We start from the raw sequence: 27985 nt of genomic DNA on the forward strand, positions 1-27985 counted from the left end.
GTGTGAACATGCAATCAAACTCTGCAGATCAAAAGAGCAAACTCTGGTCCGGTTATAAACTTTGATATCAGGTTGTTGACGGGAACTCTGGAGAAATGATTCGTGTTATTTTACCAAAGACACGAGAAATCCTACAAATGCTATCATCTGATGCCACTCCATGTCGTTTACATTTACAGAGAGGCTCTTGTGATTTCCACACATGGAAATGAATGATAAAGCAGAACAAAGAAACAACTTACTGAGGTCAGCCTGGGTGGCCGGCAGAGAGGATCAGACCTATGAGTCCACCTGAAGTGGCCAGCAAAAAGACGATTCTTACCCTTTACATTTAGATCCTTTTCTTCACCTTTCTAATAGCATCAACAAGACCTAAAATGAAGTTTTCCTGATCAAAAATAAACTCAGATTTGCCACTCTGGAGGCTTTCATGTACTTTCCCCTTTGGTTACTGCACGGTAAAACAGAAAACCCGTTTTTGATGTTGTCATCTTCTGATTGACTCACACAGCCATGCCTCAAACTCTGAAAGGCTCCTCTGATGTTGAGATTGAGACATTTCAAAATGTGGCTACCTACGATCATCTATCAATCATTTATCACTCTTCTCAAGATGACTCTTGAGAAGAATCATCCAGCGTCTCCAGGCACAAACTTGTCTTCGGAAAACTTTTAAAGCCATGAAAAGATTCTCAGATCCTTTTTTGTGCTTTTAGTCACAGATGATGTCAAAAATTGAGTTAATGTCTGATGAAATACATCTAAACTTGTCCCTTTCTTCCTCTCTATGAAACTTTTCAGGCTTTTCTTGGGGCTTAACAAATTTCTTTTCAAAATCTCTTTTTCCCATTTCTGCTCTCCTCTTTTCTTCCTCATTTACAGCTACGACCTTTGTCTCCATCTGCAGCTGTCACCCTCACAACCCTTCCTCTTTATCGCTTTCCGCTTCACCTCCTTCCCATGTCATCACTCATCCCTATTCTCCCTACTTTGTCTCTCTCCCGTCGGTCTCATTTACATGTTGTTCAGCCGTTCTACAACCTCCTTTTTTTTAAGTTACTTTCTGCTACTCATTGTGAGAAGCTATATGTCTTAAGTTTTACAACAGTCTCTGTATTCATTTTTTTCTCTTCTTTCCGTTTAAATGTCTCTACGCATTATCATATCCTGAGTAGATTCATGTCCTGGGTGATGCTGAAGATGTTTGCCTCCATATTTGGAAGTATTCAAGTCAACAAAAATCATCTACCAGCTTTACACAAAGCAACACTAGAGGTATGAATATATTAAAAATACATGTCTTTCCATCCAGTGTTACAACTCTTGCTCACATATTTATAGTGTTTCACAAGGTTTCGGTCCAGGAACGTATACTTAGTATTTTTACACATAGAAACTGTAGTGTTTTATCTTCATGCTCATCCATGCACGGTGTGTGAAATTAAACCTTTCAGCTTACTATAATTAGATGGTAAACAGCTACAGCGGTGTTTGTCTTCAAGATAAATAAAATGTCTGTTTTTAGCAACTCCATGCAAAAACAGCTGAAGATCTTTAAAAGTTTTTCTCGTCTTTTTAAACTTCTTTTGCTAAAACAAAATAAAACGTCATTCTAATTATACGGTTGACTAAACAGAAGTTAATGAGTCACTGCTGATGCAGGGTCACAAAGTAGGCATGAATTAATTTATTTGAGCTACGTCTTTTGCATTTATCTTACTAGGTTTTATACATATACAGTAAAATGTGAATCTTAACTTTTAGTGGTTGTTTTTTGCATTTTTTGAGAAATGTAAATGTTTCCTATGTCACAATCAAGATATATGAAGCAGATAACTGTATATGAAGTAGGATTAGGTCTTATCCATGTTTTAATTGGGTTAAGCAAAAATGACTAAGCATATTTTTCTTGTCTTATGATGCTCATAATTACCACATATAATTTGGGGCATTTTAGGATTTTGAATTGATTATTCATGTTGCTTTCTTAGACTAAAGAACAAACACACATCTGTTTGTGGGTTTGTTCTCTCAATAAACCCACAAAAACAAAATATTCTTAAAGTTGCAAAGTCATAATATCCAGATTTTGCTAGAAATCCACTGACCAGCATGTTTGCCTCCTCTGCTGCAGAGGGGACAGACTTTCATCTTGAGGATATGTTAATAGTGGAAGTAAAACAGTCATATTTCTGCAAAAGAACTAGTTCATTTTTGTTTTAATAAAAACCTCCACTGGTCAACGATTTATTGTTGAGGTCAGGAACTGTTGCCATTCTTAGGGTTTCAATATTGAATTTATACATCAATATGTCATAAACCAACCATCCAGCCACTGATTCATCCATCTATCCATCAAATCATCCATCCATCCATTGACTCATCCATCCATCCATCCGTCCATCCATACAGTCTGTCCATCTATGACTCATCCATCCATGCATTTATTGACTCATCACATTCATTCCACTTTACAAAGATGACAAAAAGAGGAAAGAACATTGTTTAAATATTGAACAACATCTGGAAACATCTTCCAGAAAGCTTTCAGCTCAGCACAATTTTTACCAAATAATAAAGTAAGTAAACTTATTTTGTGAAAAGTATTAAAAAGTCTCTCTCATAATTGTGGTGTTCAGCAAATAGAAATCATTTTAGATATCTGAAGCTCTGCTTTAAACTGTAAATGTATTTTCTTGATGCTTAATTTTTCTAATATGTTCTGAAGACTGTACCATTTGATGTCAGGACTGATTAAACATGAATGGCCACACACCTCTGCAGAGTTTGTCTCTGTTTGGCATAATAAATGTTAACGGGAGTAGTTAGTTTTATCTGAAACTGCTTCTGTTGTTTAATTCAGGGCTCTCCCCTGGTATACGTGTATCTGCGTCAAAGCGCCCTGGACTGCGCTCTGATCCCTCTCGTGCTCCTCTGTCACAGCCTGAGAACGCCGTACACTGTTTGTCCTCTCCACGTCAAAAGCTCCTTTCTAAGGTATACAGAATCAAACACACAATTGCACAAAGATGTGTAAAGGCAAGGCGTGCTGCAATAACAAGCAACTTCCAACATTTCATCAGGTTGCTTAATGCCGCTGAAGATTCTCAGTGATTGCATTAACTGGACTTGTTTTGTATCTTGAAGACGTCTCGGCTCCCATCAAAAAATACTTCTTCAGTTCTAAGACGATGAAACACGCCCATCTGCTCATTCATTTAACATAGATGGCTCTGTCCAAATCTTCACTTCTCTGAACAGGGAAGACAAAGCCATTTAATTAAACATGAATAGTAAAACTAAAAAGGAGAGATGGGCTCAGATTTAATCTTTTTAGAAGATGAAGAGCTGTAAAAGCAAGAGAAGCACAGATGCCACTTTAGATACTGGATTTAGATGGTTTAAAACAAAAACTAACGTGTAATTTATCATTCCTTTATCCTATAGATCCATCTTGGAGAAAGTAGGTGTCATCCTGCTGCCTCCTAATGCTGCGACCGAACTTGAAGCTGAAATTGATCCTCTCTACTCTGCTGTCATGACTTCTGTAAGTCCAAACATTTTCTTTATGGTGAAGAATTTAAGGCAACAGAAATTACTGATGATTTCCTACATCACATCAGTTCAATAATTATCTGTTGCTCAGGAAGTCCTCCTTACCAAGATATACTGTAAAGTTACAATAAATGACAAATTACTCATATTTTACATTCAATGACACGCTTGTTTTCATAAAATGTAAAGAAAGTATATCTTTAGAAGAACAGTGAAGTGATTTGAGTTCATCTTACAGGGATTCACTCAGCTGCTCTTTGATTCTTATAAAGTATGTTTGATTCTGATTTAATCAAATTGTTTTATTTAATCAGTTTAACAAGAAAAATTAAGGTTTGGAAAGAAGAAGCTGAAAAATATTAAAAATGTGTTTTGGATTTTTTTTTTTCCCTTGTGGAAGCTCGGTTGTCCAAACCAACAATGCTCCTCATCTGTTGACGGTCACTCTCTCAGCCACAGCATTGTACAAGACCGTGTTATTGTTGTAAAATGTTGGGAAGCTTTTAGCAATTTATACCAACTGTTCTTTTGTTTGTGGTGGAATACAACGCACACTGATACTCCACAAAACATTGAATCACAAATGTCAGTGCAAGACTTTTCAGTATCACAGAGGAAAGGATTACTTTGGTTCAATATTTGGTTAGCTCTAAACTTTCAGGTTCTGTGTAATTTTATTATTAGCCATGTGGATGAACTTTCATTGCTCTTTATGCTCAAAGAAAGAGATTGGTGAGGAAAATGTGAGTTAATCATAAGAAATTTTGTCAATATTCACCATCTATCACTTAGTTCCACGTGGTCCTAAGAAGCACTGCTGTTTGGTCCACTTTCTCCTGAAAGCCCTGTTTGATCAATATTTATGAGTTTGATTGTTTTCTTGTAACAATTTAATTTTACCCAATTGCTCTCTTTTCAATTTAATCACTGAACAGAAATGACTCACCAATATAACGCACCCTGCTTGTTTTAAAGGGTTGGATGCTCTGCTATAGATTATAGCAGGGTTGTCCAAAGTGTGACCCGGGGGCCATTTGTGGCCCCTGACTTCAGTTTGATATAGATGAATCTTTAAATCTTTACTTTGGACAAAATTGTCACAAACAAGTAAAATATTGGCCATAAAGGATTTGCTTTTTGAATTCTCTTCCAGAACCACTGACCTTTACTCAAAATCAAACTTTGCTTCACCAACATCTACTTTTAATTAATTTGAACTTGGCTAAATATAAACATTTTATTAACCAGAATTGATTAAACTGTTTATTTTTTTCTAATTGATACGTAAGAAATAAGCAATGCCATTGTTTAATGAGGCAAATCTGCAGAAGACAGATAATATATTTAACGCATCCTTTTCCACCAACAAATCTGACTATTTTATTTAATTATTGCATGCATAGATATTGAGTTGGTAAAAATCTTTTTTTTTGTGTGTGCCTTCAGTCCTTTTTAAGTCTGATTTTATCCCATTTGACAAAAAATTTGGACATCCCTGAATTATAGTGTTCAATAAAATGTGCGCATAGTAAATTACAGTTGTATTTCCTATGTTTTCAGATTTCAGGTAACCTTTGTTCGTCATTAAATAGTTTTCCATTTTATAAGCGACAGTTTTGATTCAGTTGCTCCTTCACACTTTATGCCTGGGATCTTCCAAATGTAACCATTATGCTGTGACAATAACTACAGACCTTTCACATGCAAATAAAATATTATTTCTCTGTTATCTCTACAGCATGAATGAAAATCTAAAAATTAATGATGTGCAGTGAGGCTTTTGGACTAATATGCAGCAAATATTTTTAAAAAGCTGTAGACCATGCAAACCATTACCAAGATTAAAAATAAGTAAATTATCAGAAGAGCTTGACAGAATAGAATAGAAAAGTGTTGCACCGAAATGCAGTGAAACATGCTGCTGCGCCCATGATGTGCTGATTTCAGGCCATCAACATGAAATCATCTGTGCACGTCCTCCCTGTTTGCTGTTTACATGTAACCAACAATGAGGAGAAGCGACCCTGACAGAAATTAAATTGCTTATGAATTTTGCTTTTTTTTATTAACAAAAAAAAAAAACAGAAATGGCAGGTAATTGTATAAAATTGCAGGGTAAGCAATGTGCATCATTATAATTTGGTTTTCTGTGGTGGCGTGTTATCATAGCCAACTCCTCGATCGGAATACAACCGGTGTTTTCCTGCTTTCCCTCGTTCTCCAGCTTCATCCCACTTTCTATTCATTCTTGAAATTACCAAGGGGTTTGCATTTTGCTACAGAGATCCCAGTTTGGGGTTTGGCTCCACAAAGCAATGAGAGCAGGGTGGAGAAATGAGAAGAGCGCTGGTTACCTGATTGTGTTTACTTGGCAGGTCTGCCCTCATTGTTATTCCCTTATCAGAGGATGGTTTGTGCTTTTTTTTTTTTTTCATTATGCAGCATCTCCTGTTCCCTCACATCTTTTCTAGATTTTCTGGTGCTGTTCATCTGTGTTGTACTGTAGTGATTAATACCTGTTTCTATTTAAAAAGAAGCTGTTGTTTTGTACAAATTTCTCTAACGAGGTTTGCGTTCCTCTATAAAGTAAAATTATTCTTATCCAAATTATTAATTTCAAGAGAAACTTAAATCTTCATAGATATTATGACTGATGCTTAAATATTTGTTTATTAATGTAAAGTAGATACTGTGCATTCGTAAAGCTTCACTTTTTTCATGTTTTCTTTGTTACAGCCTTATTCCAACTTGTATTAAATTAATATATTGCCTTAAAATTATACACACACTTAAATAAGTAAACATTTCAATAAAATACTTATTTATTGATGAGCATCTATATGTTTTATTCAAAGATCTGGACCTCTTTCACATCTTTGAAAGATCTGAATACGGAACGTCAACCTCTCAGTCCTTCAAGAGCAACGTTCTTTATGAACGTATGCTTTATTTACTCTTTTTATCTGTGCTGTGAAGCTCAAACTATTATACACAGTACCACTACTCCAGTGGTATGTTAAGAGTTTTATTTATTCATTTGTCCTTTTATTCATTCTTCATTATTTCTTTCCTTCATTTACCATTTATATGAGTAAGCATATTGGCCTTGTATGAGGGAGCAGGCCTGTTTATCGGTTGTATTTCAATGTTAATAGACCTTTATTGTTTATTGAGTGTGGGCCTGCTTAGCTGCTGTTCAATGGTAATTGAATTTCTCCTGTTTGTAAGGGGAAAACAGTACTCGAGGCGAGGGAAGTGTCTCTGAATGTCATAAAGTGTCCTCCCCCCCACACACACAAACAATCGCTCCTTTTTTCTGCTTTTTACCCTTTTCCTTCTGTTTTGATTCGTGATCCTTCAGCTACTTCCATCATCTGTACCCTTTCCTCCAGCATCTTCCTACTTTACCTTTGTCTCAAGAGTGCAAACAATGAATCAACTTAAATTACATTTGAATGTAATTGTTTATTACATTAAAATTAGTTCCAAATGATTAACTAATAATGTCCGCTTAGACCAGGGGTGGGCACTCCTGGTCCTCGAGGGCCGGTGTCCTGCAACTCTTGGTTGTCTCCCTGGTCCAACACACCTGAATCCAATAGCTGAATCACCTCCTAAATGCAATAAAGTTCTCCAGAACCTCATTATTTGACTCAGGTGTGTTGAAGTAGAGATACATCTAAAAGTTGCAGGACAGCGGCCCTCGAGGACCAGGAGTGCCCACCCCTGGCTTAGACCGTCTTTCAGGGTTGTAGTTTGGCCGCCATCCACAAGAGGGCACAACTGGTTATCCTCAAGCTTAGCTGGTTGGAAAAAAAAAACAAATATGGCGGAGGGCGCAGCCAGTGCAAACAGTCCGAGATACAAAATGAACTTTATGTGGTTCTGTTTAGAAGGATAAACTCTCAACAAGAGCCTTACATTTCACCTTGATAGCACAAGTCCAGCTGCATAACAGAGCAACGTCAACTTCTCGTTCCTTCAAGAGCAACCGGGCCTTCTTTATAAATGTTTTTTGTTTATTCTTTTATCTTTTATTTTTGTGTTCAGTAAAAGGGTCTTGTTTTATCTTCTAAATATGTCCACGTTTAAATATGTCCAGTAAAAACTTGCTCAGCCTGGCGGTGGGGGCGGTAGAGCAGTCATCCAGCGGCCCACCATGTTTTTGAGTTAAAAAATGTTTAAAGTTGACAGGAAATTTTAAAATATTTTATGGTAACTATATGTTACTGTGTGGCTTTATTAGCAGAAAGAGGCAAAAAATAAAACAAATGCAGTTAAATAAATATCTTTTTTTTTTAATTGCAGTGATTTCATTCAAACTATGATTGAAATTTTTATAAGACATCCACAATTAGATGAAAGAAAAAAATCCTTTATCCTTTATTTGCTGAAGTTGTCACCAAAGAGATTCTTTAACCTGTCTTTGCTGTCACTTTTACGTATAAAAACATCTATAATAAATAAATAATGCCTGGCAGGGGAAGCATGTAAAACCTGGTGGCCAAGATTTACAGACCTTTTTTTTTTTTTGTCATTTTTTTCTCTCCTCCTCAGCTGGTACGTGAGCTGCTTCATGAGGGTCAGGCGTTAAGCATCGGCGTGTCAGCGGCGTCTGGCCACGGCGGCCAGTGGCTGGCTCGCATCAGGCAGCTCATCAAAGAGGGATCTGTCCCTGATGTCAGCCTGGTCCCTGTGGGCATCTCATACGACTGTGTGGCCGACACCAACGTAAAGGTGCACGCGAGTAAACACACACCATCAGGCACACGGTTAATGGCATCCATCTGTAACTGTTGTGCCCTCGAGAGCAACACAGCAGATTTGGTTTCTCAAGCTGTGAGAAGAAGAAATGTGAGGCCATGATGCTGCAGGAGACAGAAGGAAAAAGTGCATATGTTGGTGTTCAGCTGCCAACAGGAAGCAAGTTACAGTAGTTTGGTTAGCTTTGCTTGTTACCAAACTGATTTGGTGTGACATGAGGCGCATGCAGTCACTGGTAATTATTGAATCACTCAATATGGCAATTTGCGTCAAAAAATAACATAGCAATAGCCGACTGACTCGTATGTGAAAACAGTCATGGTTTACAGATAATTTTTGATTTAGTGTGACTTGTCTTTCCTTAGGATCTTTCGTGTTTGTTGGTATCTCACATGCATAATAAATCTGCTCAAAAATCTGAGCAAAACATGCAGCCTACGACTCCTAAAGCTCCAGGAGAAATCAATAAACTGAGGAAGATTATCACATCACCCATTTGGAATATGAACAAAACATAAAGTACACCCCCTTTAAATTCTCAGCCTTTACACATTTTGTGTTTTGGTACTTTAGGAGTGTTCTTGGTTTCTCTCAAACATTTCCTTTTTGACTTTTAGTCATTTATGTTCACTTATGATCAGATTTCAATAACAGAAGACTAGAACATTTATACATTAAACTCTTGGAATTATGTATTTATTTGTTAACATTAGTGCATCAGGGTTTTTTCATCAAAACAGTTGCAGGACTCAACCAAGGCAAATGAAAGAGCCACTTAGTGTCTGGTGTTCCTCTTCCCAGGAGTCATGTCATTACATGAGGGTTTCTGCAGTCTTGAAAAATGGAAATGTTGCTTTTATTGTTCAGGTTTTGCTCATTTTCTTCAGTGATATTGCGTTTAAACTATGGTAACAGTAGGCATTTCTCTGCTTTCTGCCTTTAATGGTCCTTAGCCCTCATCATTGATGGATACTACTGCCCTGCATGTTTTAAATGTTTTTTTGCACTGCAAAAACAGTAAGTCTTACAAATCTTTTGCCTAATTTATCGTGGAGTTTTCTTAATAAACTTGAAATAAGACAAAACTAACTTACAAGTAAAATTTTAGCAAGATATAGGAGATTCTTTTGAGTCAATGATTCCATGATATTGATTTTAAAAGTCCTGGCAGGTTATTTTATTTATAACATGGGGAACATGTTTTCTTAGTGAAAAAATCTTTCTGTGAAACTAGAACTTTTTTAGCAATATTAAGGAATTATTTATATTGAACAAGTTCCTATACCCCGCTGAAAGGTTACTGTTTCAAGTTTTCTTAGATATTTGCGCTAGAAGACCGATGGTAAGATTTTGGGTTTTTGCAGTGTTCACTCCACGTTGTTCAAAGCATAGTTCTTTAGTTAATATGGTGATATTAGAACATTTTGCCAGCATACTGGCATTATCCAGCTGTGTTCAGTTAAACTATCTCCCTTCTCTGTGATACTCCATAAACACACAAAGTATTAAACATTTATTTGATTGAAACAGTTACTTTGATATGAAGGTGTGGCTCTGGGCCCAATCTCAAGTGGTACATTTTAACTGGTTCTTTTTTATAACAATTTCAAACTGGCACCAGCCTTCAGAACCGCTTTGGTGGAAAAGTATTCTAAAATAAAACAAGGATTTCTGTCCTGGTTTGCAGGACACCCCCGGGTTTTAGATGATACTGCAAGTAAAGGAAGCATTGAAACAGGAAGAGCCTCTACTGCTCTGCCAGCTAAAAGCTCAGCATCAGCACCGCCCTTGAATCTGCACCAGCCATATGGTTGATGTAGGCGTAGGAACCACTCGGGTATATTTTTACAGTTTTAAGAGAGCATTTTCTTTACTTCGTGCATAGCTTGTTCAAAACAAGTTCACAAAGGGCAGGATCCTCTAAATCCATAACACCGTATGCTTTCTACTTACACCCCTGAACAGGTTTGTTGAAAGCATAATGGTTCTCCAAAAAGTATTAAGCCAGACTGTTGAGTCCATGAGTGCCTGTTTCAGTGCAGACGATGAATATTTCTCACTTAACCAAGGCTCAGGATGTCATTGTTGCTGACACAGTTTTCTCAGGCTTGTCCTGGGAGAGGGCTTGTTGTTACACATTTCGGGTCAAGAGGAAAAACATTTTCAGTGACATAACAGCTGCTAGACTCTCTCAGGATTTCTCTCTCTCAACAGCCTGCAGAGCTTGATTAGTTAAGGGTTTGCTGATAATTTGTCCAAGGCATCATTGATTGCTGTTGGTCTCCATAAAAGCTGCCCTCTGTTATCTACACTTCGAAGCTCTGCTGTAGAGAGTGGGAGTTGCTCTCTGTTAATTGCAATAATAGGGTTTTCACTCTAGCATTTTGTTCTTTCATTCAGACACGTAAAGTACAGAACGCTGGATGTTTTCTCTTACTACTTGTACTTTATTGCCATCAGTGATGTTAAGTCGGAATTTTCCTCCTAATGTATTTGTTTTATAGGATATAAAGAGTGAATTTCTGCTTGCTGATGTATATTTTCCATGTCCACACAGGAAGCTGGCTCACAGCCTGTGTTGCAGTGGCTATGGTCGCTTCTCTGGAAGAAACCAGCAGGAAGTGTGATGATCCACCTTTCCCAGCCATTTTCTCTCAAGGTGAAAGATACGGGTCTTCATTTGGGTTAAGAAATGATCAAAGAATAATTTACATACATGGTTTATAAAATGAAACCTGGAAAATCCCAGCATACAAGTATTCCTGAGATCTGCCATCTGGAAACATCAATTACCCACTGCGTCTTTATTTATCCATGGTTTGGAAAAAGTATGGAATCTGATTTGTTCTAGTACAGTTGATCTGAACTTGCATAAAGTGAGGAAAATGTTGGTCATCGCAGTTTTTAACCATTGTCACAATTTATGTTCTTAGTATCATGCAGCCATACTTTAGAGTCCTATCAGTTAATTACAAAGCAGCGAGGCATTTCATGGTAAACCCATAAATTGACTAAAATAGTCTGATAGTCTCTTTTCAGGTTTGTTCAAACTAGTTCCTCCTCCAGTTCTCCTTCAATACTCCTCAGTCTGTTTTTAAATGCGTTAATATCTGTTGTTCTAGTCCCAGGATGTTTTAGCAGTTTGGAAACATCAGTTTTTCTACCTTAAAAACATACTCCTGTTTTAAAACAGACTCAACAAAATATTTTTTTTACTGCTATTTATAAAATGTTTTTTACTATTATTCAAAGTGCTACTAAAATAATGTTACCTATTCTTACTATGAACAATAGGAAGTAATGACCCAATACTACCCATTGTGTAAATAGGTAATAATTACAACATAACAAAAACGTAACATTTCATAACTGTTTTTCATAACATTTAATTTGCACCTTCAGTTTCCAAACCATTACAGTTTTTCAGGATAGTTTGTGTGCAGCGCTGTAAAAAAAAATTTAGACTCCACTGCACTGACAGACAGTTCACAATTGACTTGTATGACAAACAGTGCGCCTTGCATAAATCATACTGACCTTTAAAAGTTGGCTAAGTAAATTTATTTTTAAAAATGAGAGCTGAGACTGTAAAGTTATTAAAGCTTTCTTCTCATAATGTTCTTTTTGACCCATGACCTATACATTTTGATTCACTTGGATGGAGCCAGGTTAAATTGAACAAGATTAGTATAATTTGTAAAGTAGAAATCATCACAAATGTTTTCTCTTCTCCAAAATTATTAAAATGTTATGAATCTCTTTTTAGCAACTTGGCAAATGTAGCCAAGTTATTTACAGATTGATACCATTTTGAGACGAAGCTTCTGTCAAAAATTGTACCAACTTTCTGCACTTCTCTTGGTTCTGCTGACTAAAACTGTGCTAAACGGTGTAGAACATCTGCATTCCTGTGCATTAATCATGAGTTTTTCTATGTGTAGGAGATGTGTGAGTCTGGGCGGTGCAGAGTAGATGAATGGCTCCCTCTACAGGACCTGTTGCTGCCTGTTGTCCTCAACAACAGGTAATCAAACCGCCTGCACTCCTTCCTTTGTGCATGAGTGAGTGTGGAAACTGTAATATAACAACACCCCAATAGGATTCCCCTTTGTTTTGGGGTTTTTTGTCATTTTTATCCAACATCTGTGAAATTAGAAAAGTTCCTTTCTGTTAAACTTTGAACAACTTCGCCTCTAAACCTTAAATCTGGCACAGGCATGATGCAAGCCTTGATGAGAGCTTCATCCTCTTAGACTCGCTCCAATTACCATCAACATTACAGTCTGCCAGTGAAAAAGATAACGGAAAGAAAATAACATCCCCGCTCAATCTCTGCTTGGTGCCTAACAAGCAAAGCAGCTTCTCCCTTGGTGTGTTTACTCTGCTCAGAGAGGGGCTCTCCACTACATGTTTTCAGTAGGAATATCAAAACTGATTCCTAAAAGTTCCAAAGAACGGTGAAGACATTGAATTGTTACCAGCATGAGAGTACTTTTAGCTCCCAGTTCAGGTCGGCACCAAAAACGATGCTGCGGCACGATTTCTTGGTTACTTAGGTTTCTTGTCCCCAAGCGTCTCTCTGCCCCTGCATGTTAATGCTGCACAGGAAACAGATGGATGAGTGGGTTGTTAAAAATTAAAAGTCCTCACATGTGAAATATTTATTTACAAAGGTGCAATAACTCTGAGCGGTTTGTTTATTCTCGGTTGAGATCAAGAGCTTTTACAGTCGATGGGTCCAGATTTGACACACACAGACACACACATGCTGATGCTCTTGTGCGTATCTCTCTCACACACGTGCAGAGCTAAGATGCATAAATAACACTCAAGCTGCGCCCACACTTCTCCAGGTAAGAGGCTGTAAGTTTTTATCAAACACGCCTCAGTGTTTGAGTGATGCACCTGCAGTTACTTTTCCGAGTTGACCTTACATTTCTGAAGCACCCACATTCACTCAATCGTTTGTCTGTGTTTACACTGCTGTGTTTGATTGCAATTCACAGCTACATGTCCAAACAACAAAAGCACTACTGTGGAGATTTTGTGTTCATTTCTGCAGTGTATGAAGCCTGCAGCTGTTCTGCGGTAACAGCAAGTGTAGTTGTCCAAACATTGTTCAAAATATGCTCATTGGGAAGAATAGCTACACAGCTACACCTTTAACACCAGTCAGGGTGTTTATGAGGCAAAAATCCCTTCTTCACTTGAAAGCACACATTTTTATGTCTGATTCAGGGTTGCAGTGATTCATTGAGTGGCTGAAATACCACGTTTCATCAAGACAATTATTGTCGAACAGTGAGCTTTAGATAGAAAATCAAACAGACTTTCATCCTCCTTCGTTGAACTGGATTACTTAGATCTTGACTGGGCTGTGGAAAATTTGGAAAATCTTCTGCAGTGAGAGCAGTCGTGATGCGTCATGCTCTTATTTCTCTAAAAACTTTTGTTTTCTGCATCTACAAGTCTTTACACCACAAGTGCATCGCAGCATGACTATCTCAGGCTGCAAAACACATCAGCAAGCATGCCTGATGCTATTTCAATAAGAATACTAGACCAGCATCCGGCAAGTGGACTGGAGGTGAACTGATCGCAGTTTTCTGGCCAATCGGTGATTACCAACATTTTTTTAAAAATGACCTGCTGGTTCAGATTTTGGACTTACACAAATTTTTTGTCTGTTGCTAAATATTTCAAGAAAGTGGTTGAGTTGGCAACAGTAGGGCAAGGATTGTCAACTACAAACGTGCAAACATGACCTGGTGGCCCAATGTAGGCTTGTTCAATCTGGAGTTGAACGGCATAGACCGGCATAGACCCAGCTCCATGTGAAGCTTAATTACTTCCTTCGTAAAATATTAGTTGTTTCGAAACCAAAAACTAAGCGCAAAAGCAGATTTTGGTATCATTAAAACAACCATTCACTGAATTCTAACGTGGATAAACCAAAATAAACACAAAGACACAGAGTTTGGGAAAAGAATACAAATTTGTATCAGCATTTCCAGATTTGGATATACATGAGAAAGGAGAATAAAGTAAGGCAAATATTAGTATTTCCAGACATCATCACATTTTCTGTGGTCCACATGTTGTTTTTCATTTCTAGTGTCTTTGCTTTCTTTCTTTTTTTAGATTAGGAACCTCGAGTCTCTTTTTAATACTTTGTTGAAATTAATTGAGCCACATTAGTAAATTCCCTTTCTTTAGTAAGAAAGGGAATTTACTAATTTATAGGGCTTATTTTGAAGAAAATTACATTATTGTTTTCTTCACTTTAATTGCACTGAAAGCACACCAAACTTTATTTTCAGAACCAAGACTGCATGTTGACCATTGATTTCATCGTTACACATTAAACCTCCCAAGGTTTTTGATAACTAAGCCACATCAGGGCTGCTGTTATGCAGGACCTGAAGCGTTGCCCTTCAGAGGTTTTCTGCATATCCAAACACTCTGGGATGTCTCACACTCCCTCCCCACTGCATTCTTAATGCATAATACCTTCATCTGAATGGGCTCTCAGAAGATGTCAAAAACATTTTCAGATCTCCTCCCTGGCTGGAGTTAAAGATCAAGCTTTTTGTAATAAATAAATTAATGAACGCTTCTTTCTTTGTGCAGGAATCTAAACTCAGGTGGGTGTGAGTAAAGAAAGGCTTGGGAATCATCGGCGTATTGCATCTGTATCTGACTGCTCCACAGAAAACTCTTACTACTGAAATATTAAAAAAGCCGCAGCTCCAAACTGAGTTTATTACCGGCTAAAATAAAAAAGTGCAACTGAGTCACTTTGTTTTGAGGTATTTTTTAAAATATCCCAGCTGAATAAACCATTGAGATTTTCAGGCTATGATTGTCATCCTCTCAGCTCAGAGTCAAATTATCCAAACTTAACATCTTTAACTCCATCTAACTTCTAATAATGTTCCCAGAGCTTTATTTTTTAAGTGAAAACTCAAGACTTTGTCTGCAGTTTAGCATTCACATATTTCACTTCCGTTATTAATGCTGCATTAGCTTTGTTTACTTTTATTATTGCTGCTCGTATTATTTTTTCCATCTATTAGTTGATCGACTGCATAATTTGTTGATGTGGAACAGCAGCCAAGTAATACGGCCAAGTTAAATTTAGTTTTTCTATGTAAGAAGCTGCTATTGACGTACGTTTCTCTGAAAAATAACAGAAATGGATCGAGCTCGAGGCTTGTGGAGGTGAAATGATTCAGTTTGGTTGTATCAAAACAAGCTTATGACAACAAAAATAAAAATAATGTACAAGTTTGGGAATAAAATCACTTTTAATTAAAAATTTACCAGCGACCCAATGAGCCAAATTTGTTCATATTGAGATTCTCAAGATTTTTATATTCTGTAATAGTTTCCCCATCATAGAAGTTGAATGATGTCCAAATTGATCCAAAACCTTCTGCTAGTTGTGAAATAAAAATAAAAATCTATAAACGGCAAAGTTTCTTAAAGATGTATAGAATTTCTTTTATAGTATTTTATGACTTTAGTATGAAAACTTGTCCTAAAAGGTAAAATTCACAAAGTGTAAAAATAAAGCGGCTTGCCTCTGATGTGTACTTAAATAAATTACACACAAATTATCGCAGTTTTTAGTTCAGCTTTAAAATTTATTCAGAAAAACAATATTCATGCTCCTGGCAGATTTATGTTTAAAGTAATGCTCTAATTTGAACTACAGGTTTCTTCTGTCCCACTGTAATAATTTCTGTGGATGAAGATTAGGGTGACGGCAAAGAGGCCTTCCAACCTCAAAGGGATGGGGCTCATAACTAAAGACAAATGATAACATAAACAATTAAAACACATAAAATATTATTACCTTTAGTAAAGTTTTCATTACTTTAAATAAAATAGAGATATTTCCATTACGTGCTGAAAATGGTCTGAAAAATCTCCAATTTAATCGTTTTCATTAAATGTAAATAAAATCAGATAAATATTTTTTCCCAAATTGATACTCCTTTTTTCTGTTTCATTTGTTATTTGAAATATGTTATTCAATTAGTAAAAAAAACTTCTTTATTGAATTAAAATAATTTTATACATAATCCTTTGAGCCTTAGTCCAAAAAGTTACCACATTTTAGTATGACATAAATATGAAAAATAAAAATAAAGATGGAGTGAGCCCGTCAAGATAACCAAAGAAGGCAAAGCAAGTTTTTTACTTTTTATATATAAGACAAAATTAAATTACAAAGCTGAATTTAAAAGTATTTGGTAAAAAAATACATATTAAAGGCAAAATTTAAATTAAACTGCATCATAAATATTTCTTTTCAGTTCAAATCTAGTCTTCAGTTTCAAGCTGCAATCCAGAAAATAGTTTGTCAAGTCATTGTAAACAAAAATGTTTTTAGTCATAATTTATTTATATAACAAATGTATAAGACAAATATATTTGTTTTATGTGAACATATATATTATCCCTATTAAAATAATATTGATATAATACTTTCAGTCATCAAACTGGCTTAGTTTTTATTTAGTCAGGAAAGTCATTTTGTTTGAAGACACCATGCAACTTTAAACCCAATCTGTGCCCATTGTTGTATTTTGCAGATAAATCAGTCGTTTACTATTGAGTACAGGGACAAACAACATTTCTAGAGGTTAACTTGTTTAAAAGCTGCCCTTCTGCATTTTTACAATTAGAGTGAGTTCAAAGAGAAACGAGCTTTGATCGGATTCGTGTGATTAATGATAATGGGATAAAATTGCAGCAGGTTGCATTGTTGTTACCTTGATTCCTATCATACAGAGTGGAGCTGAATTTACCCTGAACGAACACCAGAGCCGTCTGAGTGTGCAACAAATAATCAAGCTATCTAAAAGCACTTGATTGTTGTAATTGACTATCAGGAGAAAAGAAGTGTAATTTAAAGTTTAGGAGGGAAGAATTGAGTTAACGTTCAGTTAAATGCCTCTTACTTTTTCATTTTAGAGCTGACAGTGTGTTTGGGAAGAGACGGATGTCGTGGCTTCTGCCTACGTTGCTTTCTGATCCTGAACTCGAAGAGAAGAGTCATTCAGAAAGAGACCTCAGCATTGCCATCGTCCTCCACCTCATCTTCTGTAAATCCAGGATTATTTAAAATCCCACTGAGCACTAATTCAATCTTTATCTCAGGACGGTGTATGTGTATTTATGTAGCGGTCGCTTCCTGCACGGCTGTGATGTCCACCAGTATCGTGTCCAGTCTGCTCCTCTACAAACACAGCAAGGTACACACATCCTTCCTGTGTTGCTATGTTCGCTGCTCTCTGCATTAAAATCTGACTCTGCTACTCAATATCCATCAATACTCCTAGAGACTATTAAACAAAATTGGTTTTCAGTGTAGTAGAGTGTGACAGTGATTTTTCTGAGTCATACTGAGCAGTCCCAGACTCATATCTCCAGGTGGTTAATGCTCCCGTCTGATTTTGGAATTAAACATCTCCTTCTTCCGCTGCTCTGCAGGGCGTGAGTACATCTGTCCTCTGTCGTGACGTCACCTGGCTCCTCGAGGAGCTCTTGTTCAGGAACAGAGACGTTGGTTTTGGGGGAACTCTTCCAGAAATCGTCCGCTACTCGCTCTCCCTGCTCGCACCTCACCTCATCATTGCTGCGTTGTCGTCAGGGTAGATCTGTTGTATTTCTGCTACAGAATCAGAGCAAGCACTGAAAGTACATGCATTCATTCTCTTAGGCACATGTGTTAAACTCGAGGCCCGGGGGCCAATTCAGGCCCGTTGTAGCTTTTTAAATGGCTCACAAGATTCCAAATTATATCAGGAAGTCCCTCAAGTTTTTCACAAATACACAAAATTCACACAAAATCAACAGATTCCACATTTTTCTCAAAATTGACCAAAAACATTTGGTCTAAGTGACTGCCTTAGTATTACTTGGTGTCAAGTAACAGATAAGATGAGTAATAAAAAGTCACATTAGTGCAAATATCAGAAAAATTTCTTACAAATATTTCGAATTTAGCACCACAAATTGCAAAAAAAGCCCCAGAAAAACAATCACAAACTCCTAGGAGGGACTGGGCAGTGTGTATTATTTAATTTTAATAAACACTTATTGAAAGTTGAAACAACTATTTATTAATAGTTTAATAGTTCTTATCAATATATTCTAGCCCTTTAAGAACATTCAGATTTTTTATTTGATTTTTGACACCCCTGCTGTTGGTTACCTTTTTATTGCTTGTATAAATTGAGTATGATTAACAAAATTTGGCTCTTTTGACAAAAAAATTGAAGTATAACCTTTTTATTGCTTTGCAATAAAATCTGACTCTGCTCAAAATCTGACTTTTACATTGATTAATTATTGCTTTGCAATAAAAAGGTTATACTACTTGTGTTACTACTACTTGAATACTACAAGTAGTTTGTTTTACAGACACTCTATTTTGAGTAAAACTCTCTTTTAGGAAAGACCCTGTCATTGTCCCTCGTCCGTCCGCTGCTTCTGTTCTTCACCTCTCTGCTCTGGCCCAGAAGGTGACCCACTCCTTCATACTGGAAGCTGTGGGAGGTGAGTGAGTTTTGTCATCATAAGCTGAAATCTCATCATAAAACGTATATATATTGTTGGTGTGTCTTATTTTTTTGTTTTAGGCATTGGCAGTTCTGACCTCTCAATTGATATTCCTCCATTATCTAGAAATTGAAAAACTGATAAGGAAGTTTAATTTCTTCCTGCTATAGGAAAATATGGAAATTGGTCTTTAATAATGTTCCATCTTTTGCAAAGTTCCTCCTAAACTTTTTATTATTCTAGTCTGTGTTTTTATAAAGGATAAAAGGCAAATTAAAAGTAACCCAAATGCTACAGAAGGACAAAGAGTAGCCTAAGAAATAAGTGAGAGTATTTAATCAGCAGTTTTTGTCCACCAGCTTAATTCGAAAGTTTCAAAAATAATCAGCAACTTTATTCACTAACATGTTCCCAGCACTTCAAATTTACTTTTTACTGGTCAAATCTACTTCAGCATCAGAATGATATGCATCATGTAGGCTGTTCAATGGATTTAATGATGACAGCTGCCAGACCAACATCCAGCAACGATACTAGATTGGTAAATTATACTTTTTTGTTCCCTTAGGAAGAGTTTTGAATTGGAATCAGAGATAATCCACAAGTGTTACCTGTGACCCATATTGAGTTCTGCTTCAGTAGGAAAGAGTACTGCACATGACAGCTGGAGCTCACAGTTAGTGACCAGCTCTGAAACCTGAACTTTCAGAGTCACATAAAGACAGATATAAAGTCGGCCTTCTGTCACCTGAAGAACATTTCCAGGATTACAGGACTTATGTCTCAGCGAGATCTAGACAAACTCATCCATGCGTTTATCTTTGGTCACATTGATTAATTACTGCAACAGCGTTTTCACAGGTCTGCCTAACAAATCAATTCTCCAGCTGCAGCATGACCCTTCACTGCGTTTGGATGCAGAGATGTTGCTTTGGTCAAAAACTAAAAATCAAGAGTCTCTTTCTTCCAACTGCACGTGGAAGATATAATTAATACATATAATATAGATATAATTAATCCATCCTGTTATCAGAGGACGAACGTTAGCAGTTTTTACTACATGAAAGGGATGTAGTTTTTTCCTGCAGGTCAGCACTCGCTGCTCTTCTCCCCAGCCTCTGGTCAGCTTGGCAATTAGCTTCTTAGCATTTGGTCATGGAGTCCTCTTCCACAACAAGCTTTTTATTTTCTCCCCTACATCATCAAAGTTCTCTCTTATCTCCAGCTAAATGTTAAATTAAAAAAAATCCTTCCATTGACCAAAATAAAAGCCCCGGTCCTTTTCCAGGCACAAATTCACCGACAGAAAATGAGGAATTGGTGAAAATTCTGGATTGTACAGAGAAGTAGAACAACGTGAGGCAAGAGCAGAGAGATTTGGTGCCATATGGGCCTGTTGTGCTTTTTCTACGCAATGATTTAGCAGAGCAGAGACTAAATATTTACCAACTATTTAAGTCTATTGAAGGAGTATTTTTTACTCAGATACATTAAATTTTTTTGATTTGGACCAGATTGCGCTTCTCAGATGTTGTTGGAGCAGCAGAACAATTTAGCTTTAAATGAGGCAGATCGGATCAGTTTGACCCGGTTTCCAAGGAACCTGAACTCTGACAAACGTGACATTTAAAAGTTCTGCATTTTGCTTCATTTTATAAATTATGAATAGAAAAAGAGCAAAACTTGTAAATAATAAATGCCTTTCATAATAAAATCACCTCAGGCTCAATTTCTTTTACAACTTTCAGCAGCTGATTAGCTTCTCTAAAGCTAAATTAATTTCTGAACTCTGACCCAAATCCCAGAAGGGTTGAGAAAGAGCAAAGAGGGAAGGAAGCTCAAACCGTCTCTGGGAAATTTAAAGAGGAAAAAGCAAATGAGGTAAATTAGCAGAAAACTACAGACTTTTTTTAACAACAGTTAAAACAAAAACTGGATAACAACATGTAGAAGCAGGTATATATCCAAAACAAATCAAGTTTATGTGTTCAGCACATTTAAGTAACAATGCAGTTCAAAGTTCTTTACATCATAAAAACACAAAAAAATGAGCAATTTAAAAAACATTACATTTTCCACATCAAAATGTCGTTGACTGTTTCACGTATTATGGTACAAAAGCAACTCTAAACATATAAAATATCTTTCTAAAAAAATAATTTCAATAAATACAAACACATTCAGTCGTTTGCGTCCAGGCAGCTGATTTGTGCTGTTTTATATTTTTTCCATTTTACTCAGTAGTCTTTCTTAATTTGACTCTCGAGTTGCCGTTTTTCTGACTGCTTTGTGTTGAGCTCAGGAAGTGCGCGATGTGTAATTATCTTCAGAGCTCGTAGATAAAATTATGCAGGGTCATAAAGAGGCATCACGCTGCAGCAGAGGACCCAGCCATTATACAAAACTACAGCAAGCAAACAGCCTCTTCCGGTCGCAGTCTCGCTGGAAAACGTTTTCCTCATTTATTTTTTTGTAGAGACGACTTCAGATTGGTCCTAACTGCCTCGTTCATGTTTCATTGTTTCTGAGGCAAAATGCTTTTCATAGTTAGTTTTTTCAAGATTATTTATCTTTTATATGTAATATAATCTATTGACTATACTGTTGTTAATTTACTTATCAATTATTTATCTAATAAAGCTAGTTGGCAAAGACTTGAATACTTTGTTTTTTTTAGATCCACAACAGTTTTATGCATTAAAGCATGTGGAGATAAAACTCCTTTGCCATTTTAGTGCTAAGAATGAATCTGGTTACTGTCTGCTTAAGAAATGTTTTATATACTTCATACTTTGCAGGATTTCAGTGTAAAACTTTCAGACCTGCATTCTTACAAATATTCTAACAGTTTTTATCAGAGAAAATGTGGCTGAAGACGTGGGAACAACTTTTATACCTCAAACAGGATAATATCCAGTTTTTACTGTCATGAAATGTATCAATATTTTATTTCAGTGTTTTCCAGGTTTCTATTTTTTCATCCTTCCTCTCTTGTTCTCTTATGTTTTTCCCACCTTCCACTACTTTTTTCTCCTGTATGTCCTTTTTATTGTTTTTTCTGCTCGCTTTATTCTCCTTTTTACTCTTTCGCCTTTCCTTTATTTCCTTCATTGTCTTATTCTCTTCTCTTCTTTCAGAGGCAGCCTGTCTGCCTTTTTGTGCCCTCTGCTGTTTTCAGCCTCATCCTTTTCTCCTTTCAGTCTTTGTTTTTCTTTTTCTCTCTATTTCCATCTTTATCTTTCTATATTTTCTCTTCTTTTCTCATTTCTCTTTCTTTCCTTTCTTCCCATTTTTTTCTTTTCAGATTTTTTTTCTTTGCAGGTTTGATATTTTCAATCATTCCATTGTAGAAATGTTTCTCATAAATTCTCGGTCAGCTTTAATGTTTTACATTTATTTATTTCCTTTAACATTTTGAGAACTCTGGAAAGTTGAATATCTAAAACTTTCCAACATATTGTATTTTTTACACAGATCCAGGTTGAGTACTGCCTTAATGTTTCCTAAAATGCATTCAGGTTTAGCGTGAGCAAGTTGTTAATCAGTAAAAATAACTTGTTTTCTTGTTTTATGTGCTCGACTTTATTCCACCATGCTCGTCACCAAGAGCCGTATAACATGAATAAGAGTATAAACTGCACTGATTCTGTCTGAACAGTGCCCCTAGTGGATGGATACGTAATGCAAACAAAACAAAGAGGACCACTGATGTCAAGGTAATTGACTGGTTTAGAAACAGTTTTTAAAACTACAAATATTTTATGAAAAGCACATACTTTGTTAAATTACTTTTAATCAGAGGAAACATTTCGTTTCTTTTTTTTTCTCAGGTTTTCTTTGGCGTGTATAGTAACCACATCAGTTGCTGCTTACTGCAGGGCAGCTGGCTGAAAGAAGGCTGCTACACTTTTCAGCAACTGTAGAAATAATAATTGAAGCACTTCTGGCTTGAATCCACATTTAAGTTTTTGTGTAAATATTGTTAAACGTTCAGTTTTTTGCAGTGAGAATATCAAATTTCCTCCCAAAAGAAATTAAACTTGTTCTTTCTAAGCTGTGAAACCAGCTGGAGTCTCACCGCAGTGCCTGTGTGTTTAACAGCTCACCATAGGCATCTCTGTGGGTCGCATAAAGGTCCGATGGTCATCACTGCTGAGCATACTTGTGTTGACACGTAAAGCCATGCTATTCAGCTCCTCAGAGCTGAAGGTTTACTTGCTGATTTTTAAATAATGCATGGCAATGTTTTATTAAAACTGCACACTCCTCTCTGGGTGAAGAGTTTGGCGTCCAGCAGAATATGCATCAGTAATGCATATTAATCATCGAGCAGCAGCAAGCCTGTATCAAGTCATCGTTTAGCCCCAAAGCTATCTGTCGGCTGCTTCTTATTTTCATGCTGACAGGAACGCTGAGGTGAAGAAATACCTGCTGCCGCTCTGGTTTGGTACTGCTGGAGAATAATATTTCATAGTACGATTCATTATTCCTGCATGAATGATTCTGGGGACGAAGTGGAGCAGCTGGTCAGTGAGGTTTTGTGTGAAACATTCACAGATGGGTGGCAACTTCCAGTGACAACAATAAAGTGACTGCTTATTAATATGACAGCGCAGGGATTTTAAAAGCCAGGAATTTAAAAATGAGACGTAAGGAAAAGTTTTTCAACCTTAAAAGGGGATTGGTATCGAATTTTTCTTTTATTTATTATTTTGTGAAATGTGAAGGCTGCTTTTGTTTAGGAACAAAAAGTATGAGGAGGACTCTTCAAGCAACTCGCAAAAGAAAAACTATATGAAGGATTAAAGCTCAAAGGTGACCTATTATGCAAAACTTTGAGTTGGGTTTTAAAAACTGCCTAAGCACTTAAAAAACAAACACCATCTGTTTTTTGGTGTTTGAAAAATTTGCTGTTTCAAAAACCTGAATGTAACACACGAATCAACAGGCACTGCCTCTCATCTAGCAACTTCAACGAATCTCTGCCCGTCACTTAGGAACCTAAGCGACGCATGTTTGGTCAGCTGGTTTTACCACCGTTTTTGTTGTTCAATGGCTGCTAGAAAAGCCAAGTGTTTTGATGTTGACTTGCCATCCAGAAACATCTTGCTGCATTCTACTTGGTTGTGCAGGAGGCTCGACGAATGCTTTTCAAAGATGTATGAATTGTGAATTTGCTTGCAGCCATTTTCAGTTAAATTCAATTCAGAAATACTTTATTGATCCCAAAGAGGAACTAAATGTTGTTGTAACTTACATTCATTCAAGATTCTTTGAAGAGTTGTTGTAGATGTAGGAAGGATCTCCTGTAGCAGTCTGTATCACAGCGTATTTGAATTCCTAACATGCTTGTTTTCCTCTTCGTGCCTCGGCAATCACTCGGATGTTTTCGGTCCTAGCGTGCGCAGTGTCGGCCATGCTGTGCGAGGTGGTCTTCAGCGGCGTCAGCAGCCGAGTGAGGAGTGACGGCGTGGAGGGAGAAGAGGTCAAAGGTGACATGGAGTTTGATGTGGCGCTCGGTCAGTTGGAGCTGACGGAGAAAGCCTTGGGGCTTTGCCATCTCCTGCCTCCGGGCATAATGCCAGTGAGTTTGTATTCTTATCACGCAAATGCACACCCAGTGTGTCTCTTTCAATGGATGTTAAATGGAGCTGAACAGCCATTCATCCTGCTCTGCTGCCTCTATCTCAGCCAGAGAGAGGTTTTGGATTGTGTGGGTGTGTGTATTTCTCTGAATGCGCACGCTTCATCACGCTGACTTCAAGGGCTCCGAATCTGAGCCACTAATACTTTTCCTTTCTGTGAGCCCACCTTTCATTTCAGCAGCTGCTCTTTCTTGTCTCCTTTGCTTGTAGTTTTGTTTCTCACTCCATTTCTCACCAAGAAATATCTCCCCCAGCTCTCAGCCTCCTTCCAGCTGCCTCTCGTTCTCCCTGTGTGATCTTCGCTACATCTCTACTCCAAACCTTATGCTTTCTGTCAGCTGTCTCCGCCTGTATTTCTTAGAACGGTGAAAGTCTGAAGTTGTTTTTGCTTTTGACTGCTTCGCCACCAAGCTAATCCATTTTCTCTCTCTTGCTCTCTGCAGCCTTGTCAGTCGGCTCAGAGTTTTGCTCTGGATGCTGTTGACAGTCTGGTCCGCTGTGGCATCCTGATCATGGAGGAAGTAAGAACCGCTAAAGAGTTTTGAAAGTTATTTCCTTCAAGTCTAAATCGTTTGAAACAGTCGTTTTGTTGAAAATATCTCCTAAATCAAATTGAAACCTGATATCAACCTTCAAAATATGTGTTTTTTGTACAGTATTAAATGAAAACAATTTCAGACTAGGTTAGGATTAGCAAAATTATTTTATTTTATGAAAAAAAATTAGGTCACAGTTGGGTTCTTTCTTGCCTTTTAATCTGATTGAACATTAGAAGTAGCTCTTTTCATGAAGTATTTTCAAATCATCACTTCTGTCAGTAGAAGGATCTCCTGTAGCAGGCTGTGCTGCAGCACATCAGAAAGTATCTGACTTAAGATTCTGTTACAGAGTTGCTGTTTCGAAGAATATGAATATTTTCTGAAATAACTTTCTTTGCACAATCAACTCCAAGCCAGATCCAACCTTCTTTATTTTGATAAAATAATTTGGTTTTGTCACTGCGTCTGGTGCTGCTACTGCCATAGAAAAGATTTATTTTTCTTAAACAACCGTTGAAAGATTATCTCAGTCTTGCAGCAGAAACGGTACAGTCTGCTCAGTCTGTTGGATCTCCTCCCTGGTCTGTTGTCTTACTAAACACTGGGGAATTTGTTCTTTGTTTATGCAAACATATCCGTGTTTCCCATGAAACTTTCTTTCGTTCTGTTTCACTGAAGATGACAGAGAATGTACACGTCTTCAGTACTCTGAATTCTGTCCATCTCTCTGGTCATCTGAGTGTTTCTGCAGATCACAGGACTTTGGTTTGTAAAACTTCCTGCTCCATTCACCCTGATGAGAAACAGACCTTCAGTGTCTTGTGCTGTGCTCTGTTGGTCAGGAGGTTACCAGACTTTCCTCACTATAGGTCTATTTTTTATCTTTTTTTCATATTTAAAGGTGCATTAAACCAAACAGCAAGTCAAAGTATAGTACATCTTACTCCAACACTCCTGACTATGGTAGCCGTAATGTAACTACGTAATGTGTCTCCTTTTATTTCCTGTTTTTTGTCTTGACTTATTGCACTTGTAAGTTTTATTCCTTCGTCCATCCCTGAAGACATTAGAGCTCAGAGCTGTGATGAAGGGTTAGATGAGATCGTTGAATGAGTGTGAAATAGTGACACAAGGCAGTAGCGGCATAGCCTGCAGCTGCACACAGACCAGCACAGCTTTATGATCCTCCGGGGTCATGTGAGAAATGTCTTAATCTGCAGAATCTGAAGATTAATTTTTACATTCAGAATGTGTGGGATCTCTGTGAAGTCTAGATGCTTTCTCTAAAACTAAAAACTACCAAAGTAGTATAAAAATGCAAAACCTTTTGCACCATGCAGTGTGCCTATCAAAAGACTTTAAAACTTTTTATATTTAATTTTTTTTATTTTGCATATCTTTATTCTTAAAGGTCATACGTATTCAGACACCCAGCAGTGTTAATTAACTCTTTTCATATACATGTTCTGCATCGCTTTTGTATTTTACTCCCTTGTTAGAAAAGGTGTAAAAAGTCCAAGGCACACGGAATACTTTTTGGGAAAAAAGTTATTATTAGAGCTGAGATCCAGTGATGAACTCGGCCCGTTACCTACGAGTTGATACCCGAAAAGCTGTGCATAAGGATGTCATAAACACAACACCTGTCATGACCATGAAGGAGTCTATGAATGTTTACGACTGTTTTCATAAAGTGGCATTTGGTAAATAATGACATTTTTAATGCAAGGTTGCACTAAAAGTTGGAGTAAAAGTCTGATAATGTAAAGTTTCACTTAAAAGTGTCCACTTTGCGTTCAGAGTGTGATTAATATGTCATAAATATTCATGTAATGTTTCTGACAGTGTCATGTCAGTCTTATGCACACGCCTTCAACTAAAGTGTTACTGTTTGCTCTTCGGTTTGTCTCATGCAGATTCCCCGAGACATTCACATCTGTGATTTCTGGAAGAGGGAAGGCACTCTGACCTGGACCGCCACCGACGACCCGTATCACAGCGACTCTGACTGCGAGGACCAGGACTTGCGCTCATTTAAGGTAAACAAAAGCTTCGTGGATCCCCTTTAGATTCGTCATGTGATTCAGAGTAGCATGAGGTTTGAAAATGGGACAAAGGTTTTCTGCTCATCCAGATCACTCATTGGGAGACTGCTGTAAACTTATACATGCAGAAACACAGAATAGTGACATGAAAAGAACTTTGAAGTACCTAAATCTCCATTACAAAAAGCTTCTACACATCACATGTCTTGAATGTGAATCAGCAGAGTGTCGTCTTGAGACGTACTTCCTGTTGCATTCGATATTTCAAACCAACTCTAATCAGCCGAGGTTTTTCCAGAGGGACCAAACATCAGGAGTTTAAATATGTCAGTGACTTTTGGATGTATAAGAATCTTGACAGAAGACATGATTAACTTAAATACTGACACATTTAGGGATCATCACTCAACTAACCTTTCTTTGTTTTGTTTTTTTTATCATTTAATCTCTCATTTTAATAAGTTGTTTCTGTGCAGCATTATCATTAAAATAAACTTTAATTTGACAAAAAATTATTTATTAATTACATTATTGTGTTGCAGCCTACAAGTTATTTTGAAATAATCTTAATGTGAAAACTTGATTGAAGACCAGTTTAATCAGGAGGTTTGTAGATGGCATCAAGACATTTAGTTCCATTTTATATCATAATGTAGTAAATATATTACCTTAGTTATAAAAATGCTTTGTATATCAAACATGACTTAAAAAAACATTTGACTTCGGAATTTGACGCCTTGAAATTGGGCATCTGTCTCTTTAAGAAGCTCCTCCTTCGTGTGTCTTATGTCATTATAATTTTTTTAAAGTGACAATTAAAATATATTATGTTTTTTTTTGATCAGTCAGATTGATGGACAATAAA

The 27985-nt window shown here is 37.0% G+C and overlaps 1 protein-coding gene across 2 annotated transcripts in view; it reads left to right on the top strand.

Annotated features, from left to right (window-relative positions):
- Nucleotides 1-27985, top strand: part of gpat2 (glycerol-3-phosphate acyltransferase 2, mitochondrial) — a 129299-nt gene that overhangs the window by 91824 nt on the left and 9490 nt on the right. For both annotated transcript variants that reach the window (XM_055039057.1, XM_055039058.1), the window contains 13 exons: nucleotides 1176-1275; nucleotides 2864-2997; nucleotides 3448-3547; nucleotides 8113-8292; nucleotides 10877-10978; nucleotides 12261-12343; nucleotides 17302-17432; nucleotides 17512-17582; nucleotides 17821-17981; nucleotides 18785-18888; nucleotides 24291-24475; nucleotides 24980-25057; nucleotides 26992-27114. In XM_055039057.1, coding sequence (XP_054895032.1) covers nucleotides 1176-1275; nucleotides 2864-2997; nucleotides 3448-3547; nucleotides 8113-8292; nucleotides 10877-10978; nucleotides 12261-12343; nucleotides 17302-17432; nucleotides 17512-17582; nucleotides 17821-17981; nucleotides 18785-18888; nucleotides 24291-24475; nucleotides 24980-25057; nucleotides 26992-27114 — 1552 coding nt within the window. The remainder of the gene's footprint in view (nucleotides 1-1175; nucleotides 1276-2863; nucleotides 2998-3447; nucleotides 3548-8112; nucleotides 8293-10876; nucleotides 10979-12260; nucleotides 12344-17301; nucleotides 17433-17511; nucleotides 17583-17820; nucleotides 17982-18784; nucleotides 18889-24290; nucleotides 24476-24979; nucleotides 25058-26991; nucleotides 27115-27985) is intronic.

Source organism: Poeciliopsis prolifica, unplaced genomic scaffold (genome assembly GCF_027474105.1).
Source record: "Poeciliopsis prolifica strain line A6 unplaced genomic scaffold, Auburn_PproV2 SCAFFOLD014, whole genome shotgun sequence".
NCBI lineage: Eukaryota > Metazoa > Chordata > Actinopteri > Cyprinodontiformes > Poeciliidae > Poeciliopsis > Poeciliopsis prolifica.